We start from the raw sequence: 26798 nt of genomic DNA on the forward strand, positions 1-26798 counted from the left end.
GAAAGGGCTCATCCCTTGAGTAATGCCTAGAATTCAAGGCCTGCCCTCTTTTACTAGCACAGACAGGAAAGGATGTCTGCATTTTGCAAGCAGTTCATAAATTCATCTGCACTATTTGCTTCCAGTTGCAGTTGGTGAAGCAGACATTGTCACTACTGCAGTAACTGTGAAGACAAGTTTACCAAGATGAAGATGGAAGAAGGGAGCAGCTGAGTCATGAATTCATGGGACTGTTAGGGAGCAAAATACAGATCAGACAGTCATGCATGTGTAAATGGTCATGGGAATTACATGGTAATCCCTAATAAACAATTTATTGGGAAGGTGCAAGGAACACCAGACATCAAAATCCTTACAAAGGACCTAAGCAGAATACATTAAACAAACAAACAAAATGTCATAATGCAGTAGAGCTGCCTTCCCCAACCCGGTGTCCTCCAGATGTTTTGGTCTCTAAATCCCATCTGTCCCAGCTAGCTGGCCAATAGTCAGGGATGATGGGATTTGTAGTTCAAGACATCTGGAGGGCTCCAGGTTGGGGAAGACTGCAGTACAGGCTGCTAACAGAACGAGATAGTCTTTTATTATACAATTTGTGGTTCTATCTACATTTGATACTGAGATGATATACAGCTTCTCTTCATTAATGCATACGGTATACACTCTCACTCCACCCACCAAGAGAGAGAGAGAGAAAGAAAATCTCACTTTGACCAAGAAAACTTGGTCAACTTTGTCACACTTTGACAACTTGGGGAAAATCCTCCCCAAACTGCTTCGGATCTCGGAACTCTTAGTTTAGCATCTCCTTCCCACTCATTGTCTTACCAAATTGCTTTCTTTACTCCCACAAATATGCATTTGCCAGAGCCAACTGTTTTGCACTATTGGCCCATTCCTTATTTTCTATGCATCTCAATAAGATTTAACCATCATGTCCCATAATCACTCTGCTGCTGTTCACAGAGATGTGTCCTACCCCATCTTAACCTCTGAGCTGTGTTCACATGTGGGCATTCATGTGGACGAGGGTCACATATAAGGACTTTCAATTTTGTGCTTCTAAAATCTCTCAGTGACTTTACTCCGCAGTACTGTACTATGCAGTGGTATATTTGTTGTTGTCTCCTCCCCTCAGTTAGTATCTCCCCACTCAATGTAGGTTACAGAAACCTTAAGGTCTATGGTGGGGACATGCACAGATCTTTATTTAGCTGTGCACACACCTTTATTTTATTTTTTATTTTTACAATATCCCAGATATGCACCAAAGAGCAATCAAAAAGTGTGTGTGTCACTCCAAGCTAGACAATTTGCAATCTCATGAAAATGCTGCCGCTTCCTTTCCCACCTCTTGTCCTGCCTCCTGCCCCTGCAAGGGCACATTCTATTTTTAATACAGCTCTTTGAGCTCTCTGGGCAAGAGCAGTTCTGCACCGAAGAGCTGTTTTAAAGATACTGTAAATGTGCCTTCAGCAACAACCTGTGGAAAGGGGCAGGCTGCATCCTTTCCTTTGGGCTGATGGAAACAAAGTGGAAGTAGGGTATGTGGCAAAAGATGGGATCCGGCAAAATGCCATCCACCCCACATGTCGAAACTCACACAACACCCTTCAGTGTATCCTCATTTGGGTAACATGCAGTTTTATAATGGATTTGCTTCAGAGGAAGGGAAAGGCATAAATACCACCTGTGAACAAATACAAATGGTATTAGAATATTGAACTGCTGTATTGAACCTATGTAAAAAGGTAAAGGTAAAGGTACCCCTGCCTGTACGGGCCAGTCGTGTCCTACTCTGGGGTTGCGTGCTCATCTCGCTTAAGAGGCCGGAAGCCAGTGCTGTCCGAAGACACTTCTGGGTCATGTGGCCAGCGTGACGAAGCTGCTCTGGCGAGCCAGCACCAGCGCAGCGCACGGAAACGCCTATGTACAGAGGTGTAATTTCAGAGCATTTTAGGCATTTGCCTAAAATGTATGTATGTATTTATGTATGTATACAATTCTGTCAACAAAGAATGTATTAAAGAAACTCAGTGGTACTAAGTGACAATGACAATGTTATCAGCCTAGTTACTCTGTGTATTGTTGAACTTTATGCTCAGTTTCTAAGGAAGCACTTTATAGCAATATATTCATCACAGACAGCATCTTTCCAAACAACTCCACCAACACTTAATTAAAAGAATTGTAAAACCCAACTTCTCCAACTATTGCAAGTTAATAACAAGCTTGTGCACAAACAGTGAGATTTTATCAGCTGGATGCTGACACCAATACAGGGCAAAATTTCAGTGATCCATTTCTACCAATTCTACCTCTTTGTGTCACAAAAACTCTCATTTTTAATTATATGGGTGATAAACCACTGAACATTCCAATTATAAAAATACATATCTATTGAACAATTTTTTTCCCCAGATGGGAGCCTAAGTTATTGCAGAAAAATTGACAAAAGACTTTGAATGGGGCAGATACTGCATGTTAATTTTAATGTGTGTCTCTATGTACATTTCATGATATGGAACAGCGAGGAGCCTAAATCATAATATGGATCAATTATCTTAATCTTAATGTTGAAAAGAGATTACTGCTTTGGAACAATCCATGTTATTTTTCCATTAAACCCTCAGCTTGCTCATCATAATCAACCTCCATGGCTATATAAACACTATACATTTAAAGCACATTTCTCATCTAGAGAATCCTGGGAACTGTGGTGGACCCCTCACAGAGCTACAATTCTCAGCACCTTTAGCAAACTACAATTCCCAGAACTTTTGGTGTGGGTGTGTGTGGGTGTGTGTGTGTGTGAGAGAGAGAGAGAGAGAGAGAGAGCGCACACGCTTTAAATGTATGATGTGTATGCAGTCTATGTTAACTAAAGTGAAAGCCATATTTGGGTAACAATCTATTTCAGAGAGATTAGTAGAGAAACAAGAGGCTTTAGGATGATGATCCTTCAAAGAATAATGGGCTAAAATGAGCTGTATTGAAGAGGAGGCCAACTGTAAATATTATGATCCCAACAGAGGCCAGTCAAAATCATCACCCCAACACTCTGCTTCATGAGTCAAATGCAACAATCTTTCTCTTACTATGTGCTTTTCCCAGGTACTTAGCAGAGGTGCAGTAAGCCTGCAAATGTCAGGGAAACATGGAGGGAAACATGGAAGGAAGTAATAAAAGGAAGTAATAAAGGCCAATTTAAACAAGCCAATTTGGAGTAGGCCACAACTTCATTTATTACAGATATATTATGGTCTTGGCTTAGGCATTGGGTGTGTATCCTAAATCAACCAACTCAATCTGCTGGTTGATTGTTCCTACAGGATTGATTCCAGGTTAAGGACCATCCCAAGACACACATCAAATAGAGGTGGTCCCTCAGAACACTGCTGGTGAGGGGTCAGAGGACTGTCCACCCCCATTAGGTATTTGGACAGAGGCACCTCTACTGGATCCCTTTAACATGATACCCTAGTAGTATGAAGTAGGTGCTTCGGCCTACCCCTTATGCCTAGACTAAGGATGCAATACAATGTCTTATCCACCAACCAGCTGTGACAATTTCTGTAAGGTAGGCAAAATCCACAGACAGGACCAATTAGTTTGAAGGCAAATTCCCCCCTAGCCCTGAATACAGCGACCAAATATATCCACAGCAAGGTCAAAGAATAGGCCCTTTGAGTGGGGTGCACAACCCCATTATTAAGGGAGCGAAGGTGGGGAAGCCTGAAGCTGCTATAGTTATAGCCCATCGAGAGGGTACCAGGTTGGAAGGAAAATGCCCTACACCAACTCCCAAACCTCTTCTACAGTGACTTCTGAACAGGAACAGATGTCATGTTTCCTAAATAAGAAGCAAATTAAGTAAGCCTTGGGGACGAAGCAATTGTAGCCTTTTCAAAATTGTTGCAATAATCCTGGATATCAGGTAGTGACACATGGCTCTTTGTTAGTATATCACCATGGAGAGGCAGACAGAACTGTGTTCAACCTGTCCTATATTCTGATGAACAATACAGTTGGACAATACAAAATAGTTGGTTTCTAAACCAACTTCCAAGTGAACAAGTACCCAGTTGTATGCCTCACAAAGATACTCCCGAAATCAGCATGTTGCCATGCTCTTGCCAAGTCTTCCATTAGCAACAGTGGAAGTGAGAACCAGTTTTGTTCCCCATAACTCAAGTCTGGGAATTCATCCAGGAAACATTAAAAGTTGGATACAGCTATCTGTGTTTGTCCCACACCAAAACTGTTAATGAGAAAAGTACACAGAACAGATCTCTTGCTAGCCAAATCAACAAACATATAAGACTGCTTGCTTATTTGTTCAACATCCCCTGTGAAGAATTTGTCTGATTTGGGCATAGCTGATACACTTTCTAAAGCAACAGTGGGGAGTTCTGCTGTGATCTGATACAATCTGGAATGTGTGGGTTGGCAGAATTTTCACTTTTGTTATGAAGGAGGGAAGAACTAATAACGACACCTCCACACCAGAACTTGTTTAACTGTAGTGTGCCCATTAGCCATTGTTATCACACTAGGAAATAATGATTAATAGATGTTAACTTCTTTCCCCCACCCCCCACCCAAACTGTATGTGGGGGATGCTTGTGAGGAGAATAAAGATATGAAGAAATAATACCACTGATTGTGTTTTGCTCTGCAGTTAAGAGACATGGTGTGGATTCATTAGTTCAGAGTTGTTCTTGAATACCTTGCTGCAATATTTTAGAATTTGGCAGTGTGTAGCCTGCTGTGCTACAATTCTAAGAACAGGCTTTCAAAGACTGATCTGTAATCTGGAAACTCAGTTCCTTGTGATTTGAATTTCCCAATGCACACTTAAGAACACCATCCTAAAATGCTCTCAATCTTTATAGAAATCACATGCCCAAGGTGTGATTATATTTCACTACAACATACATTGACATTTAAGACAAAAACAGCACAGTTAGGCTGAAAATTTCAGTGATTTGCACATAACTGTCTCCTGCAATAGACCCAGAGGTTTGCCCAGTCCAGAGTGTCACTTCCAACACACAATGCCCAATGGTCAGGGATGGTGCACATTGTAGTCCCAGCAACAACTGGAGGACTACTGATTCCCTGCCCGTGTTAAAAATGTCTGTTATATCTAAAAACATTGCCAATTCCATACACACTGGCCCAGACACACACTCTCCAAAATGCTATGAGGCATGTATTAGGTAAAGGTAAAGGTACCCCTGCCCGTACGGGCCAGTCTTGACAGACTCTAGGGTTGTGCGCCCATCTCACTCAAGAGGCCGGGGGCCAGCGCTGTCCGGAGACACTTCCGGGTCACGTGGCCAGCGTGACATCGCTGCTCTGGCGAGCCAGAGCCGCACACGGAACGCCGTTTACCTTCCCGCTAGTAAGCGGTCCCTATTTATCTACTTGCATCTGAGGGTGCTTTCGAACTGCTAGGTTGGCAGGCGCTGGGACCGAGCAGCGGGAGCGCACCCTGCCGCGGGGATTCGAACCGCTGACCTTTCGATCGGCAAGCCCTAGGCGCTGAGGCTTTTACCCACAGCGCCACCCGCGTGCTCCTTAATTCTTCTCAAACTTGGATTTTAATCTGAGGAGAAGAAAAATCTCAGCTCCCATCATCCAATACCCTAAATGCCTTCCCTCCTTTTCTTGCCATTCTGTCATCCCACTTACCAATGGCAGTGCTCTAGCAACAGTTGTAGCAAGCCATGAAGAGAAGACTTTGCCCACCCTTCTCTTGAGCACCAGACCACAAGGCCTTGTACAGTCCCCTGCACTATAAAGTTTTCCCAACATTGCAGGAGCACTTGATAAAAAAATCAGAAACCTGGCATACTGCAAGGCCTTGCATGTCAACACACAGTAGAACACTGTGTACCATAAACTGGAGTAGGCATGGCCAAGCTTGGCCCTCCAGATGTTTTGGGACTACAACTCCCATCACCCGTAGCTAACAGGACCAGTGGTCAGGGATGATGGGAATTGTAGTCCCAAAACAGCTGGAGGGTCAGGTTTGGCCATGCCTGAACCAGAGAGTGTTGGAAGCCACCAACCAGATGGGCAGGGTATAAATAATAAAATTATTATTACTGTTTTCAAGTCACTCAGATCCCTCCTCAAATTGATCCGAAACTTTATTATTGGACATGTCCTTTTCCATCATACTGATGTGTATAAACAATCTAATCATTAGGATAAAATTCAATTAGAAGTGGGTTAATCATTTGAATTATGCTTGCTACATAAATATACTAAAATGCACTGTGGGGCACTCCAGATTTGTTTCCAGGCTCAGATCTGAATGTCACCTTGGTTAGCGCCAATCAACAGGAACATATTTCAGTTTTTGCAAGTGGAAATACTGCCTAGCTTAGGAGACCCAAGCTTGCTGCAACTTAACTGTCTGAGTTGCAAATTAACAATAATGTAAAATAAAATTCTGTTTCCAAGGCCCACATCAAACATTAATATTTCCCCCCCGTGCAGATAATAAACTGGGGAAAATTGCCAGGTGAGCATAAGGCGGATGCTAAGTTGAAGCTCCTGTACCAAGCAAGCAAAGATATTGTTATTAGCACATCCCACACATTATTTTTAAAAGCATATAATCGCTCCTCTTAATCACTCCTATTTAAAGACTTACATTCTGAAAGGCATGTTGGCTTTTGCTCCAGTTCCTGCAACACATGGTATAGGAACATGCAGGCAACACAGGGCAAAAGCTTAACCTAAATTAACCAGTTGCAACTCACAAGTGGTTTGGCAAACACTGGTCTATGCAACAATGTATATCTACCAAAACATACGCATGGAAACAAATCTCAACCAAAAAAACCCTCAACCACAGGCCCAGGTTTTCAGAAGTTATTAAACTGAGATGTATAGCTTGTAAAATCAAATACAGTACAAATAAGCATAATTACAACTGTTGCTTTTTATTAAAACATCATTGGAATTTTGAGATAATCTAATTTTTAAAGTTCACCCTTAGTATTTGTCCCTGGCATTTTGATACTACCTTTATATAGTTCCAGTGGAAACTCCATTTTATTCTGACTGGAATATAGCAATAGGTTTTTCTAAACCTTATCTGGAAAAAAAGCCATTTAATAACATCTACCCAGTTTTGAATTAATATCTTCGGCTGAAAATCTAAAATGGACCTACTTATGAATAAACCTCATTGAGATCTTGCCTGCAAGTCTTAGCCTTGTTCCACAGAAGAACCCAGCAACCCAGGTACTCAGGAGTTGGTTGTAGTAAACATTAGAGCACCTCACTGATGAAGTGGAATGCTATAAAGAGTATTTATTGTAATAAAAAACTGTATTACTGGGCTTTTTTTTTTTTTTTTTTACTTGTGTCACAATAGACAAAAGGGCATTTTTTTTCTGATATACTACTTTAAGTAGCAAATGTTCTTTTGTTCTGTAGGGACCCTCCAATTCCACATCAGACATAATATTTCCTCTCCCTTTGATACCTCACATTCTTTATTATAAAGTACATCAATACATGTAAAAAAGAACAAAGCCTTGTAGCGTGCACTGCTATTATGCTGAGTTGCTAAGCAACAAGTAGTCCATTTTGAGGCTAAATGAAGGACTGCTAAAGCTATGAGAATTGTAAATCTAGATGGGATCTAAAGATCAGTGAACCCAACGAACACACCCTTCCTACACAATGCCCCAAAACACCTCTAGTGGGCTAATTGTTTTTTACATCGTGTTATCAGTGGGCATGGTCTTTCAAGAGTATAAGACAAGTTATCTGCAACTCAGCAAAGGGGAGAAAGAGAAAAGAGTGAGCTTGTTTCAGTTCTAAATATTGCATTTGCAGTAGGTAATGGTGGGTATTAAGGAATTATTACAAAGGCTTAATGGATACAGTAGGTTTGGAGGACATATTTGAAGGAAGCAAGAGAAGTGGTACCACGTGGATTTTCAGGGTTAATACATCTTATTTAACCTATGCAGGTGCTCTTCACATGAAGCCTCTCTATTCTAAGTGTATAAAAATCATATCTACAATATCTGTACTGCACTACTCTGTAAACTGAATGTGTACTAGACAAATGAAACAACTGAAAAACAATTTAGACTGGGGGCTCTTGCCACAATTAGCCCTAAATTGAACCCAGCTTGTACACCAAACAGTACCGCTAAATTAGGGATGCACATGTTCAAACTACTTTAATATTCACAGATGCCTCAAGTGATCTGCAAGATTTACATCTTCCTTCACCATTGACACAGTCTTCTATTTAATTCAACAGCCCCCTCCAAAACTGAAATATTAATTCTAGTGATGTCAGTGTCACTGGTCTATTTCTTGTGCTAATATGGCACTCTCATTTATCACTGTAGGTGGTACTTACGTTTTATGTAATTACAAAACCTCTTGCCATTTAATGATTTATACTAAACTCTACATTACTTGACACATAGCAGTCTATAGTTCATTACTATTTTCTGACCTCCCTGAAAGAGTCTCTGATCAAAGCCCCTGCTTCATTCCTTGTAAATTATCTGTTTTTCCTAGGATCCCATTAAAGACATATTCATGCAGTTCAATTTAGCACTTTTTTCTGCTGGTGTTTTCACTAGTTGCTTGCTCTTATCGGTCTGTAATGATAATAGCAATAATTTCATGACTTCTGCGTTCCTAAGGAGCTGTTCCTTATGGGACAAAGAATATGTGGGATCTGTAATGGGACATTTTACTTACTGACATTACTGAATGACGTGGTGAAAAGTGCACTGAAGGGCATTGAAGACTAGACTTTTTTAAAAAATGCTCCAAGAAACCTCCCTCCACCCCCAAAAGATGTCAAAGCATAACTTGAAACATATTGCAGTGACTGAAAGATGTATAAAAAGGGGGGATATTTGGTCTACTGCATCAGAGATAAATGTGCAGAAAGAGAGAAATTTCCCTTGTGCTTTTCTCACCGAAGGTCTTAATTTTGCCTGTCCGTCAATCATGTTTTCTGTCTCCTGTGGATTTTGAGGAGAGAATAAGTCATGGATTCCCAAAGTGAACAGGTGCCATCTCATGAACAGGTGCCATCTCAAAAAAGACAGAGGTGGCAGGTACAGTGCTGAAGGAAGATATACCTGGTATTTGAAGTAGCATCACAATCCTGGACTGGTGCATCCAAGTGAAATGGGACTAGCAGGGAGAAAGAATACAACTCAGGAGCATCAAGAGAGGATCTAGTATGTCCAGGCCATTATGGACTTGAGAACTGAAGATCTTGTGGGATGGTCCTTTGAGGGTGTTTCCCAGATACAAATGACAGACAGTTGCCTGAACAAGTGGAGTGAACAGTGGAGGTTCTTCACTATCCCATTAGAGGACGGTCTCTCATATCCAGTGCTTTTTTTTCTAAAAAAAAAGTTTAGGGGTATTCTCATTTTCCTACTCATATTGAAATACTGCCCCTCAATGAGGCCAAACTTAGGTTCACAAAATGTTTAGGGGTATGCGTAGCCCTGCATCCCCCCAGAAAAAAAGCACTGCTCATATCAATGGACAGCTTGTACACTTGCCCTTTGTGACCAGTCCTGTGATACATCACCTTCAGGCAAAATGGTAGCTCTGAGTTACTAGGAAAACACTCAAAATGGTTGGGGAACATTCTCCATTGGCAATATAGGACACCCAGCATCTTAATCTTTTCAGGAGCTCTTTGTTTGGATGTCACCTGACTATATAAACTTTCCACTGTTCATAATGCTTTTCCACAGCTCTGTTAAGATTACTAGAAGAATGTCTGGGAGTCAGCAAAGTGAAACACCTGAAAGCCTATGGAAACAGGGCATGTGAACAAAAATGCTTTCTCGCCATATCTGGCAATGCTGCACATTTCATTTTCTAATGATTAGTTAAAACCCAGTCTGATGTTGGGATGCTTTTGCCTAAATGCACTGGATTCTATCATCAGAGCTGTCACTCATTTCTGCACGTGCACAATATGGGCGCTTCAGTCTAATTGCTTATTCTGTAAACCAGCTGCCCAATTTACATGCAGACAGATCCACACTGGATTCTAAAATGTCACAAATGCACACAGATGTGGTAAACACAAAGGCATATTAAATTGTCTAAAAATCATCAAGTTGGTTCATAAATTTTCTTCTTTTGTCCCTCTTAATGTCATATTAATCTCCATTATTTGTACTTGTAAGCTATTAATGCTATTTTGGGCTCCTTTATGTTTAACTCTCTCGTTTAAAGTTCTGTTTTGTGAAGATGTTTAAGATATGGAAAAGCTGTTTTCACAAATGTTTTAATCTGCCCTATAGATTTTACAAGTATCTTGTTTTAAGTTAGAGAAAGGCAAATGTATACAGACCACATCTATGCAAGTTTAACACCACTCAAACATTGGGAACATTATATTTCTGTCTTACCATCATTTTGACAACTGAGTAACTGGTGAATGTTTATAATAAGGTAAGAGGCACATAGTAAGCATCCAGAATATAAACCCAAAGCTGGTCCATGTAATACTAAATTATAATTTATCATCAAGCCCAAGACAGGCCATTGGAGTATCTGCATTCTGTTTTAAACCAATCACAGTTTGTTGTTTCATCTGAACTGAGAACTCTGGGTGGTTTAAAATATGGTTTATTGAAATAAGTCAGGATAAGCCACAGTTTGATCATGGCTTGTTTCAATTAACCAAGTATACCATACTTTTGTAATCACTAATACAGCAATGCTACCAAAAAAATGTAACAAAAAATTAATCTTGTTAGCAGACTAAATAGATCTAGCCTGACACAAAAGAGTATTTACATATATTAACTGCAATTATTATTTTTTAATTTCCAGAAACCCAGTAAGATAGATAAGAAGAGGGAAATCATGTTAATAGAAATATTCTTCACGACCCCCATAGTCAAACCCCATAGAAAACTGGAGACTGCTTTTCCCTCCTGTTCTGTAGAATAGAAAAGGAACAAGATATGAAAAGGGAGCTGTCTACCTGTGCCAGTCCAATAAACAAACTGCTCCCGCAGAGATCTCACAGTAATCTAACAGGATTGTCTAATATTCCTGGCACAGCAAACTCTAAATTAATTATGTACAGCTGGACATATTACTTTTTCAGTTACAAATTACTTATATGTCCAAAGCAGATTTTTGAACACATTTGCAAAGGACAGAGAAGAAATAAACCCTATTGCCAAGATGATGTTGAAGCTAACAAAACAGTGTAGAATTGTAGTGGCCTATATTTTACTTCATACAGACATCAAATCACTATGGGTAGTGCCCAATTGTAGTATCCTGTTTCTACAATGGTCTTCCACTTGTGCAAATGGGGCTTCCCCTTACTCTCCTCTTCGTGCAGCACGCACCCCCCCCCCCCAAAAAAAAAATCTGCTATTGAGGGCAGGATATCCTCCAGATCAGATTTTGTGAACTCATGGGGAGGGAGAAAAGATGGGAACTTCTATTATCTGTTAGAGTAATGCTGGCTTTTGCCCTATGTGTAGCAAACACCTTGGACTAAGAACTGCACTATAGAGAGGTAACAGGTTATTATTTTCTCCCTTTTTTATAAGATCTGAATTTCTTTTAAGATTTGAGAGCACTTACCTGTTGGTAAAATTTGTGCTCATTATTTAGAAAGATTCAGCAGTCATGTCTTTTCTTAATGAATAATTGTCTCTCAGAGTAATTGCAGAAAAACAGCATCATATCAGGAAGATCTTCAAACAGTTGTTTCCTTAAAGCAAATCTAATCTGATGCATTTCAGTCTAAATAAACAGAATACCAATGCTATTCATTTGTTCATTGGAACTACCACATTTACTGGAAAGAACTGAGGAATATAAGAGGAAGCAGGACTGGGTTCACCCAGTTCATTAAAATCTGTTGTATGACACAGCTGGAGAAAAAAACTTTCCTGTGATTAAACTATGAAATCTCTGCTTGTCTTATCTCCAGATTGCAAACTTGCATATTTAAGTTTCCCTTGTGTGAGTCATTAAATGAAGCCTTTGTGAAGCTGAAACTTATTTTTCTAGATTAAAAAAATATATGATGACTTCCACATAGGTATCAGAAAAGAAATTCCGTTCAGTTTGGATTTACAGTTTCCACACTTTCTAAAACAATATGTAAACCAGAACACACATTCATTCTTCAGAATTCACCTTTCTTTGAATTTGGCACTGCAGTTTTCCAGGAAATCATGTGTACAAAAATGCATTATATCCAGGAAAAATGTGCATTGAAATGCATATATTATTGAAAATAACATCCAAAATGCACTGTGTTAGGAAAAATGTTTTGGGAAAATGTATACATTAGGCAAAATTGCAAAGAAGAATGTGCATATAGGGGGAAATCTGCACTAAAAGCTCATGAATTTTCTTGAGGGTGTTTTTAAAAATCAATCAATCAATCACAAACTTGTAAAATTGTGGATAACTGAATTTAAGACTGAAAAAATGAGCGAGAGAAATCCAAATGGACAGATTTGCTCATCCCTGCTTACACACCCATCTGTACTAACAGGGCCTCAACTTCTCTCCTAGACACAAAGAAAATTGCCAATATTACCCAGACTTGTAGTGCTTCCAGTACAGTGTCTAGACTGGAAACATTGCAGTTTATAATTAATTGTAGTCCTGGCATAGCTCTGATTAGTAACCCATGTTTTACATATTCGGTATCCAAAATCATTTGTGATATCATTATGATATCCATTTTTTAAAAGTTAGATCTAAGACTGGCTTGCTTCTCACTTTTCAAGTAGATATTTGTTTTTACATATAAATAATAGTGTGATTCAGAGCTCATGACGAAACACATGTTCTTACTTGAACCATTTTATTTCATTTAAAGGAGTTTCAGTCTCATCTTTATAATTTGTATATCTAGAGAGTTTGGGGCTAAAAAGGACCGTGGGCTGTCCACAGGCTTAAGGTTCTATGACACCCATACCCGACCCCAACCTCTGGAGGCACTAACTGAACCCTCAGCCAGGCCAAATAGATGAGGCATTTTTGCTGGTCTGGGTTGCTTTTGCAACTATTGAGGGCAGTTCTCAAGAGAAATGCTAAAAGCTGAAGGGCTGGATGTTTTCAGCCAGTTAGCATCAATATATTTTGCTCCAGTTCCTAGCTATCTTTATATAGCTTTTACAAAAGCTCATAATGGTATATAAATCAAAACTAGCCTGCTCTCTCTGCTTTTCAGCTCAACTTTTCTGTATATTTTATTTTAGCATCAAACCTGCGTAGATGCCATTAATACAAAACCTAAGTATCAGTCCTGATTTGTTTTTCACAAACACCTGTTCTGCTGCCACAGTGTAACCAATGCATTTCAAGAGTGTGTCCTTATGGTTGTTAAGTAAGCAGTTAAAGCAATTAAGACTCATTCAGTTTTAGAGCATTATAATTGAAAAATAATTCAAGAGAACCCATTACCAATACAGGGGTGGGGGGGTGTACACTTACGCACGCAATAATGTTGCTGTGTGGAGTACCTCTATTCAGGGTCTTGTCTAAGGAACTCCATTCCATTACTCCACCATTTTCTACTTCCCCTCCCCACCAAGAGCCAATCAGCATTCAGTGCCTATTGAGCATGCTCAATCTTCATTGACCTTCCCCAGGAGGGGAATCTAAATATCTTGTTTCCCAAGTTTACCAATGCATTTTCTCCGTGCACGAGGACTGTTGATCCATAATACAATAATGAGTTTACTATCAGCATATGGAACATCATATTATACAACATATTACTGTACATGAGGTGACTTGAGCATGCTGCCATCTCACATTTCTATCGGGACCATATTAAAAGACTCAGATGCAGTTCCCACCACCTACCCACTACCTTAGCAGACGCAACCAGTAGAATAGCATGGGTGAAGCCCTGTCGCTCTCCTGGCTTCCCATTTCCATAGATGGCTGCTGCTGCTTACTGAGAGGGAGAGGAACAGGGAGATGACTGCAAGGTGGGGTGGTGAAGCCAATCCAGTGCTACTGCTGTCATAAGCAGCAGCAACCTGCATTGTTGGGAAGCCAAGAGAGCAAGGCAAGGAATCACTGTGGGCTTATTTACAAGGCCTTTTGCAGGGCATCAACCTTCCACATTTGCAGGGAGGGACTCAATTGCTTGGCTCCTCCGCAATGGTCATACTTAGGGCTTCTTATCTTGCCCTCTCTCATAACACTGTGGGGATGTCTGGAAAGCAGCTCCCTCTTTGTGCTTTGCTATGAATGTCCCCTTAGTTCATATTACAGACAAACAGAGGTATTGGGGAGAAACCACACAGACTTCGCAAACATAAATTACTATTGGCCTCCTAGGGCTCAAAAAGCATAAAAGTTACTGCATAAACATTTCCTACCTCACATCCATCACAGGCAACAGGCATGGAAAACTGGGAGTTCAGCATCCATAAGTGGTCCTGAATTGAAAACAGTTAAAAGGGACAATGATTATTAAGGCACTTGGCATTTCATATAATTCATTCAATGTGTTTTTGCCTAAAATTCTTGTAGAGACAATCTGCTTGAAAAGGGGGTGGGGAGCAGTTTTTAGCAAATGCTTGAAAATGATACAATTCCTTCCATCACACAGAGCACAGATGGCCCAATTCTCATCTCTCAGCTGCTTTAGGCTTAATCACCCAGTATTCTCAGGTACTGGTTCATTTAAAAGCCACTCATACAAATTGAAAATTCAGAATTTAAGCTATTCCTTCTCTCCAAGCCATATAAAGGAGTACCTTTCACCATATCAGCCAACCCAGGCCCTTTGAGTGGCAGAGAAGGCTCTTATTCGTGTGCCACTAGCGAGTCCTGCTCACGGTATCAGGATGAGGGACAGGGCCTTCTCACTAATTGCACCCCAACTGTGAGATGTAGCCACACACAGAGATGGCTTCATCTTTGATGAGCTTCATTCTCATTTGTTCTCCCACACTTTTGAAAGATCTGGCTAAGTTGAATTTGGAAGTGAGGATCATTTGTGTTACGCTGCCTGTGGATTTTGATTGCATTCTGTTTTGATTGTTGTGCAGGTTTTATCGTGCTGAAAACTGCTTTGGGGGTCACAATGTGATGAGCACCAATCCAGACATTTTATAAAATAAATGGCAAATAAATATGTGTGTGCAGTGAGCTTCATCTTCTTTGGCGAAATGTACTGCAGGAAGCTCATGCATGTAGTCTAGAGTGCTGGGAATAGCAGCCATAATTCTAACATCAGAACTAAGGGATACATCTATCATTTTCCTCATGCAAAGCTACCATATTTTTCCGTGTATAAGACGAGGTTTTTTTATCATTAAAAAATGTTGAAAATTGGGGGTTGTCTTCATGGATAGTGCAGAGGAGGGATGGGCGATTGGTGCAAGCCAATCCCCCCCAAAAAAGCTCAACAACTCTGGGCAATCCCCCTCATAAGGGGATCGTCTTATACATGGGAGTGTGTTATACACAAAAAAATACGGTAGACAATCTGATGAGAGGATAAGTGTACATAGTATGAGACACTGCTTCGTTAATACCTATTCCTTAAGATAAAATTAGTCAACATTTTTGCCACCATATAGTTCAATGTTCATTGTTAACTTTCAAACAATTTAACATTCTGCCACTTAAAGCTGACAATTTTCGTTGACCCAACACAGCAACTGGTAAATACAGGATTACAAATTTCGCATAGTGAATTTACAGGTTAGGACCCAGAGTCTACAAAACAGATAGAAATAACAGCAGGAGTCTCATATGAAAGCGATATGGAAAGACCTAATCAGCGGCAGTATTATTCTACTTCCTTTTCAACTAATCATGCCCAGAAGCTGCATAAAATCATGAGCTTTTAGTTTATGCATCAGTCTGATTTCCCTCTGTGTAAAGGCAAATGAGGCTAATTGATTTCTGTTTCCCATGCTCATTTCCCCACAAACACCTGCTTTTATTAGATTTACTCATATGTTGGATCACACCAATAATCATATTTATTTAATTCAGCAACAGTTTATTAAAAACAAACAGAAATATTTGCTCTTTGGATAGTCATAGTAACAGGGCAACAATCCGGCAGTATTGCAGGAGTACTAATGATTTAAAATGAAGTAATTAAATGAGTGCAATAGTCTCTCAGTGCACACTGACCCCAGCATAGCTCCCTCTTGTCCGTTTTTGAGAGACCAGGTCCAGTGAATGGCATGTGGTCTTTAACTAAAAATGCCATGCCATTCTCTATAAAAGATTGGTTCCAACCATCTGTGATAAATCTTTCCCAAAGTGTGGGCCTTTTTGTCACAGATTTCTCTCAAAGAGAAAAACTCCAGCGTTAGTTGTTACCATAAAAATGTGGGCTATAATACTGCATTCATCCTTGTACTGATATTTGGCAAATTGCCCAATTTCTTTCCAGTATCTTTGTGGTGGCGGAGGTTTTGAATATCATTCTTTCAACCAACTGGGGAACTGGGAATAAGGGGTGGACAAAACCCAACAGAGCATTGCCACATTGCAGAGCTATGCAGAAAAATATATTATTCCCTGTATTACGGAGCAAAGCTAGGAACTGTTGTAAGCCAACAACAAATGCTTTACTGTGTTAATACAAAAGGCCTCCATCACAGTTACCCTTCTAGTTTGTGCTGTTCCACTGCCCCCCTGTAGTTGGCTACACCCCTTCACTCCTTGTTCCTTCAAGCCCAGCTCTTGAAGCAGCCCAACTCTCACAAAGGACAGTTGCTATGTATGTGCCTGTGTAAAGGCAGAACGAGAGGTTCCACGTGTCTTGTATGCTGCGGAGATCATGCACTGTGGCACAGAAGTATACTTAAGACCATAGGCACCTTAATACATGTTCCAAAAACACCAAACAGTAAAGTATTTCTGGAGGCTGCTCTATGAATACCTTCAGGAGAGTAACTGCTGTGTTATCAAGGACATTTAGTCAACTATGCAGGAAAATAACATGATGCGCATCGCTTGGTAAGAGCAAAACTAGGTTCTGAGAACAATCACTACCTCCTGGCTGAAATGGAAAATAGTAGTTCAGAATCTAAGATTTTCAATTTGTCTCTTAGGTGGAATTCAGCCCATTAACTTTTATTCATGTTTGTGGTGCCAGAAAACAACAATACTTAGTTACACAAATCCCATTACTGCTTAATGGTGTTGTCTGAGCACATTGGTCTCGGCAATCTCATTTGCACAAGATAAAATTAAATAGAAAAAAAATAATGAAGAGGGCCTGTGGTGTCTTGTTAGGAGGAAGAATGACTCTGCGTTGGTTTCCTGTTCTACCGCGCTCAGATTTGCTTTGGGAATTAATCTTAGGTATTTGAACACATTCATATCATGAGCCTGCGCACGCCCCACCAGACTTTTCCCCAAATTTGTGAATAATGCTCCTTTTTGTGCATGCACTTCAGGTGGGCAGTGCATGGTTTCTTGCAGCTGACAGCTGATGAATCAGCTTGATACAAAACCATCTGTCTGAATGAGACACTCCCACCACTTAGGAAAATGACCTTTACCAAGTCACAGCACTGGACCTCTAGCTCAGTGTTGTCTAGGGCTAGGCTGACTCACAGTGGCTCCAGTGGTGGAGCTTCATACTCCGGCACTGGGGGGCGGAGAACAGGCGGGGGCAGGTATGACACGCGTCCTGGGGGCCTGGCACCCAGCACGGGCGGGGGGCGGCCATGATGGCACTCTACCAGGATTGCGCTGCCAGGGGCGGTGTGCTCCCCCCAACTCCTCTTCCTCCTCCAGTGAGTAGTTCTTCACACCTTCGGCATGCAAAGCATACTTAAACACTGAGCTACTTTCCTAAGTAATTTCGGCTTTGAGATACTTTTGCAGCTTTCCTTGATGAAACAGGGTCACTCCTAGGCATAAGTGGGTGGAGCTAGAAGCAGTGCTTTTTTTCTGGGGGTACGCAGGGGTATGCATACCCCTTAACATTTTGTGAATCTTTGTACTTTTGTCCATTTACTGTGTTTATTTTTCCCGATTTGAACTATAAAATGGTGGTTGTCTTGAGTCAAAATGAGAGGACCCCTAAACATTTTTTTTAGGAAAAAAAGCACTGGCTAGAAGTAAGTGTGACCTGACAGAAATAGTAGGACTAACACAATCTGGACTTTAAAATGTGTCACAAGCATAAAATAAAAACTACAAGTACATGCAAGCAGATGGTTGGAGGTGATAAAAGCAGGTGATGCAAGCCTCAGACTACAAAGCAAATCAATTACTTACAATACACACGCGCACACGCACACACACACACACACAGAGAGAGAGAGAGAGAGAGAGAGAGAGAGAGAGAGAGAGAGAGAGAGCGCTTTTTTTCTTAAAAAAATGTTTAGGGGTACTCTCATGTTTCTACTCATATTGAAATACTGCCCCTCAATGAGGCCAAACTTAGGTTCACAAAATGTTTAGGGGTATGCGTATCCCTGCGTCCCCCCAGAAAAAGCAGTGTGTGTGTGTGTGTGTGTGTGTGTGTGTGTGTGATATTACACACCACCTCAAGCTCTGAAAGGTGAGAGAGATTCCAGGGGTTCAATGTGTCTGTATTTCCCTTTGGAAGCAGAAGTCCTTGTACAGAGCTTCCACTACTGCGACTCATTCATGGAATCCTGGCCATTATTCCCACCCAACCCCCAACCCCTAGCATAAAAGATAAGTTTTCAGAATTCTCTGCATTGTCGTGATAGACAAGTTCCCTTCCAAAGTATTTCTACTGTTGCAGTTTATCAGTATATTAAGGGAGTCTGCAGAAGACTGAGCCAACTATTTCCCTTACCCAACCTCCTGTCCCCCCACAAACATCATTTGCAGTTTAAAAAGACTTTCGTATCACCTTAATTCTTGGATCTTCTTCCTCCAAGTTTGTGATTCATTTCCCTAATAATCTGCGAGAAACAGAGATAGCTAGCCAGGAGTAAAACACCTAATTTGCATTTAACACACAGGTTTTAGGAAGAAAGCCCAGAAGGGAAAATATCAGCTCTTGGCTTTTAAAGTGATATGGTTTTGTGCCAGTTTATTTCCTTCCTTCAATGAGAACTTAAATATTTGCTTACAACCAATCCTTCATCCCAAAGATCCCAGGCTTAGGTGAAACTACCTTAAACACCACCATAGCATCACAGTAAAATATAAACTCAGTAAAAACAACAGGAGCATCTAAAGCCACCTCTGTAATTGTGAAACAGGACATCACTATTCAACTCTACACCCTTAAACATGTTTGGGTGAATAAATGGTCATTGGTACCAGAATGCCAGAAGTGTTGCTGCCATGCATATTTCTGAGGGGAGGGCAGTCCATAGATGGGGCATCACTGTAGAGAAGACTCTTTATACGTCCAGTAAGGTGTTCAGTACTGAAAACTGGTCATTCAGATACTTCAAGCACGTCACCGGAAGCAGGTACATGTTACATGTTGGATTTCTCCTGGAAATGGTGAACCCATATTAAATGGTGATGGGGGGAATATTAGCTTGCATTGTGATGCTAATAATGTTGTATGGACAATGCAAAAAACTTGGATGCATGAGGAGCACCAGTTCCACTTGGAAGCAACATCTCTCATCACAACACAATAGCTCTTCCAGTAGAGGACAACATCCTCTGGTGATCTTAGGATACACACAGGATGGTAATGTGGGAGACACTCCAACTTTTTGGGTCCCAAATTTAGTTTTACACAATGGCTCCCTTTCACACCAGCTGCTAGTGAAGGAACTAAACAGTTGTTTGTCTCCTTCCCCAAATTCTGGATAGTGGGTTTTCTCATGGCAGGGCTCTGAAAACTCTGGCTGTGCCAACAGTTTAAACTGGCATGAATACCCTAGTAAAGTCTGGAAGAACTATGTAAGCGACAGTGGTATTGCTATAGGAATAAAAACATTACACTGCTTATTTATGGTAACAATTATGTCTGCTGTTTTATGATGTACTCGAGATAATACTACTTGCTTCATAATAATTCTGCCTATGTAGACTCAAGAAATGGGCTATCATTTCCAAGTGCACAATGAATTCATTAGAACCTGTTTCTCTTATTATTTGCATAATACACATGCATATCTACTTGGCACCCCCTGGCAATTTGAATTCATTTTCATGCCTAATAAGTAAACATAATAGGTATTTCTCCTGAATTTTAGAATTCACTGTGTTGTCAAGAATTATTCAATAAACAGCTATAGAAAGAATCATGACTCTTGCTGTCATATTTTAAAGTACCAGTATATTTTCCAGAAAACTGTAACTAATAGTTACAGAAGTTCTTCCATCTATTTATGTATACGAATACAATCATTATTGGGTATTTTGAGATTGCACCCCAGCATAGTAGTTGGAGATTAGGTAAGAGATTTGTTTTTTAAGTAAGTGTTCCAGTATGCATGAAAACAAACATTGACATTCTAACAAGAAGCACCAGTAAAGTGTTGCTAGTGTTGCCAACATTGGAATTAGGCATATTCTACAACAATGTCCCTATTTCATTACTTGAGAACTTGAGTAGCTGCACTATTTTATTTATAATTATTTTTATTAAATCTATATACCACCTTTCATTCATGTATCTCAGGGTGGTTCACAGCATAAAAATACAAGATAAAGACATAAAACAGTAAATTCAGCAAAGAGCTAGGCATGTTCATGTCCCATTGAAGTAAAATATGATGCTGTTAAGTGTAGTAAAATATAGCTACTGCCCCCTTGTGTCACAAGGTGAACATCCATCAAGAGAGATTTCCATTCAAATGCAAAGTCATAGAATCATAGAGTTGGAAGGGACCACAAGGGTCATCTAGTCCAACCTCCTGCACAGATTCCAATGGCTGCTGAGGCTGTTATGCAAATACAATTAATTGGTTGGAAGAGCTGTTAAGTTGTGGGCGAACATATCAGACGACACAGAGATTCTTCCAAAGGAGCTCTTTATTTGTAAGCTGGAACAGAACTAACTGAGGAGCTCAGTCAGCCTGCTTATATAGAGCTCCAGAACAATGTAACTGTTGCCATTTTCTAAAACTATCCAATCACTGAATGTCACTTTCAATCCTTCATTTGCATAACTATCTACAGTATCCCCCTGCTGGCCCAGGGTGAGAACTTCAGTACATAACAAGAGCAACAGGCAACTAAATGATCTGATTGCCAATACAGTGGTACCTCGGGTTAAGAACTTAATTCGTTCTGAAGGTCCGTTCTTAACCTGAAACTGTTCTTTACTTGAGGTACCACTTTAGCTAATGCGGCCTCCCGCTGCCGCCGCGCGATTTCTGTTCTCATCCTGAAGCAAAGTTCTTAACCTGAGGTACTATTTTTGAGTTAGTGGAGTCTGTAACCTGAAGCGTCTGTAACCTGAGGTAAAAGGTAAAGGTACCCCTGCCCGTACGGGCCAGTCTTGCCAGACTCTAGGGTTGTGCGCTCATCTCACTCTATAGGCCGGGAGCCAGTGCTGTCCGCAGACACTTCCGGGTCACGTGGCCAGCGTGACATCGCTGCATCTGGCGAGCCAGCGCAGCACACGGAACACTGTTTACCTTCCCGCTAGTAAGCGGTCCCTATTTATCTACTTGCACCCGAAGGTGCTTTGGAACTGCTAGGTTGGCAGGCGCTGGGACCGAACGACAGGAGAGCACCCCGCCGCAGGGATTCGAACCGCCGACCTTTTGATCGGCAAGTCCTAGGTGCTGAGGCTTTAACCCACAGCGCCACCTGCGTCCCATAACCTGAGGTACCACTGTATAACTATAAGATCTTCTTTGAGCTGTTTCCTCTTTGCAGCTAATGAAGCAATGGCAGGTGTACAGTGCCAAGAGGGATAGTTGAGACCTTTTTCCAAAATACATACTGGTGGAAACTACCAAAGCCAGGTGCAAAAATCTCAGGTGCATACGCTAATGAAAGGAGTAGGAACACCATGGTTACTCAAAATCCATATCAGCCATAAATATTATTAGTTTAATCCTAACCCTCCTTCAGTACCTAGCTACTAAGAACTATCGTATTTTTTGCTCTATAAGACTCACTTTTTCCTTCCTAAAAAGTAAGGGGAAATGTGTGTGCGTCTTAGGGAGTGAATGCAGGCTGCGCAGCTATCCCAGAAGCCAGAACAGCAAGAGGGATTGCTGCTTTCACTGCGCAGCGATCCCTCTTGCTGTTCTGGCTTCTGAGATTCAGAATATTTCTTTTCTTGTTTTCCTCCTACAAAAACTAGGTGCATCTTATGGTCTGGTGCGTCTTATAGAGCAAAAAATACAGTATATAAAAGGTCAAGTACTGTAATAAGTATTAGCGCCTTACAGCTATACATCATACTAGCCAATAATGTTTCATTTCATCCAATAGTTAGGGCTTCCATCTTGAGAAACACAGATCTCAACTAAGACTAGCATGGCAATCAGCATACCACATACATATTACCCTAAAGGACAGAGAATAAAGCACCTGCTAATTTAAGATGGAACTTCAGAGAATTTAAGCTGAATACACACACCTAAAAGTTGCATGATTTTATTTTATTTTTTACTGAACAGGTTGTGTGTGGGGATCAAACTATTCAATCCATAAAAATGTGTTTGTGCTGGCTTTCTTATGATAAACCTTGGCATTAAGAACACATGAGCCTAATGCAAACATTAACATTTAGCACTGTTGCCAGTGAATGTATACTTCAGAGAGGAAGCAATGCACAGAAGATGATGGCTAATTGCACCTGTTTGTTCCAAATTCAATTAAAGCATTTTCAATTTTACATTTCCATCTGCTCCAACACCCTCTATGAGTGGAAGGCGTCAACTTCAGAATGTTACTCGGGGCCATGTCCAGGGCTGGATTTAGGTTTGATGAGGCCCTAAGCTACTGAAGGTAATGGGGCCCTTTATATGTCCAGCTGTTCTTTGTCAACAACAAATTGTTGCTGTTTTTTGTGTTGAATATATGCTATATGGTAATTTATGGACCTAATAGGTATCTAAAGCCATTTGGACATGTGGCCATGCAACCAGTCCATGCAGAATGTAGGCACCCTATATATAGAAATGAGTAAACCAGTGATATTTTAGGGAGCAGGCTAGCAGGTGGGGCCCATTACTTACATCACAAGAGCCTACACAACACAAAACACTGTTCTGTATTTTTGTTTTATTTTATTTTATTTTTTATCTTATATTGTGGAAATGTACATCCAGTTGTTTTTTCCCTTTAAATTTTTTGGGCCCCCAAGAGAGTATGGCCCTAAGCTATAGCTTGTTTAGTTTATACGTAAATCCAGCACTGGCCATGTCCCAGTCTACTTTAGAAAGTTAAGTGTGCTGTTGGGAGAAGCCGCCGTAGCCATACAAGAAAATGCAATACCTGATCTTTGGTATGACTATATGTTCTAAAGAAAAGGAACTTGAAAGACAAATTTACAGAAGCAGCTCCAAATGTCACCCACCTCCTCTCCAAGAAAAATACATTTGTTATGGTTTCGTAACCATAGGGGAATCTCCCAAAACTATCAATATTTCCAACTTAACATGAAAGCTTTCTCAGTGTCAAGGGCACAGGCTTCAGTGTGTTGGGGAAAGAAAGGAAAAAATGCAGCAAAACTAATAATAGCTTCCCTAAATTTAGACGCTCCCAAAATCTATTGCATCCTGGAAAACAGAAGGTCCGAAATGTAAGACTTCAGGTTTGGAAATGTGGGAGGGTGTAAGTAGTTTTCAAAGCATGAAATGAGGCTATTAGTATTGATATAAGATCCATTACATTTGTTTTATATAGCAGTAGTTTACACAAAGGCATTTTCCCTCTTTACTATTCTAGAACATTGGTCTTCACTTGGTGGGTAAGGACCCAAAGCTAGATCAGAAAGTGGGTTTTTTCTGGGGGTACTCAAGGGTACGCAGCACTGGCACCTCCCCCCCCAAAAAAGTTAAACATGTGACACTATACCAACTTCATGGTGAGTACCAGCAACTTTTTATAAATGTATATAAAAGCACTGGTCACAATCGAACCTACGGTGGGGCATACTTGACTGCAAGCACCATTTCATATTCAGAGGCTGTGTGCCACTGTACACAAATTGTTGAGGGGCAACAGAGAGAGGGCACACTATTGCTGAGTGCTGAACTAGATGGGTTTTTGGTTTACTCCAGCCAAGGGCATAGTGTGTGGGGTGCCAGGGTGGCTGTGGCCCCAGGTACACAATTTTTGAGGGGGCGTGAACCAGGAGCCCCCAGCACTGCCCAGCCCAGTGCTCCTCTCGACCCACCAAGGACTGCGCCAGCCAGCCAGGGTCCCCACTGCGTGCCCAGATGGCTCAGAATGGCCCTGGTGGGGTCACCACTCCAGCTGCGTTGGTGGCAAGGTCGGGTTCACGCTCGCCCTGAGCACCAGCAACTGATGCTACACCACTGGCTCCAGCAAGATTTTTCTTATTGCTCAAGGTGATGGAGGAAGGGGAAGAGAGAAAGTGGAACAAAGGGGGGGCATTGTATAGCAGGTGGGTGGGGGGAGAGTGGTTCCTGGACTGCAAAGATTAAAGATTACTGTTGTAGAAGCATCACAAATACTGACTGTCATATGATTATTGATGTTGAAAAGGGTAAAGAGGATTTGTTGACTTTTCCTTTTTACAGTTCTGCATAGATAAGCATGTGGCAGTGGGGAAATACTTTCTTTTCGGAATAAATCCCACTTGATTTGAATTCATTTATGTTGATATAAATGAATCATTCAATCTGGCTACAGTTACTGAGTCAATATTTTAGTTCTGATTTAAGATATGGGTCTGTAATAAATCCACTTTCCCTAATCATGACGATTCATTACTAATGTTGGTTAATGCTTTACTAAGTTGTCAATAAATGTTTTATAGATTACTCTGGTGTTAAGCCAACAGTTTCAGAGAAAGATTGCTATACTTTCAAATTACAAATACCACTTCCTCAGTTGTAATTAGTGCTTCCAAGTGATTCTTATCTGACAGGGAAAACTTACTTTAAAAAATAAATAAAATTGAAATATATTCCTCTCTATATTTATGCAGATATAATTCACATGCCAGTAAGAGAGGAATATAGACTACTTTTCCACCATCAACACTGTGAAAGGTATTTGGTGATATCCAATATTAGCCATACTCTGAACAGCTCCAATGAAATCAATAGATTGAAACAGTGTCCACTGCTTTCATCTGGTCTACCTTCAGATATGGCAAGATTGCCAAAATAGGCAAAAAGATGTGATACTTTTAAAACCATCTTTCTTTGACTTTAAATACAGTTGTCAATTCCCAGTGCTGGAGAGGCATAATAGCAAAAGAATAGGTTTTGGAATGAGCAATCTAATAGTTGGCAATTATCCTCAATATGATTAAACAAGACAAACAGATCCAACCTATTAACTACCATAATTTGAAGCACAATATTCAGTACCAGAGACTGGTGATGATTAGAGTTCCATCAGAAATTAATAAAATTATCATGGTCTGCTGAAAATGTGTCAGCAGGAAACATTTTGTTTAGTCAGGGGGATAAGAGACATTATACTATGCTACGAAATATTCAAATGATAATCAAATTCATTTACTAAATGTGCCAGGTGTATAATCTGCATATGGATTTTTATGAAAGAGCATGAACTAATGGGCATTTCCCACCTGATGATTTCATTGACTACTACTTTTGAAAAGGGACGCAGGTGGCGCTGTGGGTTAAACCACAGAGCCTAGGGCTTGCCGATCAGAAGGTCGGCGGTTCGAATCCCTGCGATAGGGTGAGCTCCCGTTGCTCGGTCCCTGCTCCTGCCAACCTAGCAGTTTGAAAGCACATTAAATTGCAAGTAGATAAATAGGTACCGCTCCAGCGGGAAGGTAAATGGCGTTTCCGTGTGCTGCTCTGGTTCGCCAGACGTGGCTTAGTCATGCTGGCCACATGACCCAGAAGCTGTATGCCGGCTCCCTTGGCCAGTAAAGCGAGATGAACACCACAACCCCAGAGTCACCCGCTACTGGACCTAACGGTCAGGGGTCCCTTTACCTTTACTTTTGAAAAAGGGATTCATTTCCTTACCTTTTCTAACTTAAAAGATTGAAAAATGGGCTAACTTAAAATGTTTCTGCCTCAATAAATTAAGGGATCTTTCAAGATTTAGATGAACAGTGTTTCTATCAGTCTCACATAACTGTATTATCATAGAAGCATCAAATCGTAGAGTTAAAAGGGATCCCAAGAGTTCATCTAGTCCAGCTCCCTGCAATGCAGGAATCTCAATTAAAGCATACTGTTCCTTGAGGGATTTATTTGACCCATAAACTGGTGTTCTTGATGCACACATTCTTCTTCTAATTCGTTTTGCCTTAATAAAAATAGCCAAAAATTCATTGATAGCTCCAGAAAACCAGGCCAATCTCTCTTGAGATGACATTGAATCTACAAATTCACCAAAATTCACCAGATTTTAAAAACAAAATATTATTTCAACACTATTGTTTGCAAGAGTGAAAATGGGTCAATATCTTAACAGGTATGAACTGCATTGATTGTTGTTTAGTCGTTTAGTCATGTCCGATTCTTCGTGACCCCATGGACCAGAGCACACCAGGCACTCCTGTCTTCCACTGCCTCCCGCAGTTTGGTCAGACTCATGTTTGTGGCTTCGAGAACACCATCCAACCATCTCGTCCTCTGTCGTCCCCTTCTCCTTGTGCCCTCCATCTTTCCCAGCATCAGGGTCTTTTCCAGGGAATCTTC

General features: G+C 40.7%; 1 protein-coding gene across 3 annotated transcripts in view; it reads right to left on the reverse strand.

Moving 5' to 3' along the window:
- The window catches only part of HTR4 (5-hydroxytryptamine receptor 4), a 162227-nt gene that overhangs the window by 87040 nt on the left and 48389 nt on the right, over window positions 1-26798 (reverse strand). For all 3 annotated transcript variants that reach the window (XM_028717539.2, XM_028717542.2, XM_028717541.2), the window contains exon 2: window positions 14409-14468. In XM_028717539.2, coding sequence (XP_028573372.1) covers window positions 14409-14419 — 11 coding nt within the window. In that variant the 5' untranslated portion in view covers window positions 14420-14468. The remainder of the gene's footprint in view (window positions 1-14408; window positions 14469-26798) is intronic.

Source organism: Podarcis muralis, chromosome 2 (genome assembly GCF_964188315.1).
Source record: "Podarcis muralis chromosome 2, rPodMur119.hap1.1, whole genome shotgun sequence".
NCBI classification, from domain to species: Eukaryota; Metazoa; Chordata; class Lepidosauria; order Squamata; family Lacertidae; genus Podarcis; species Podarcis muralis.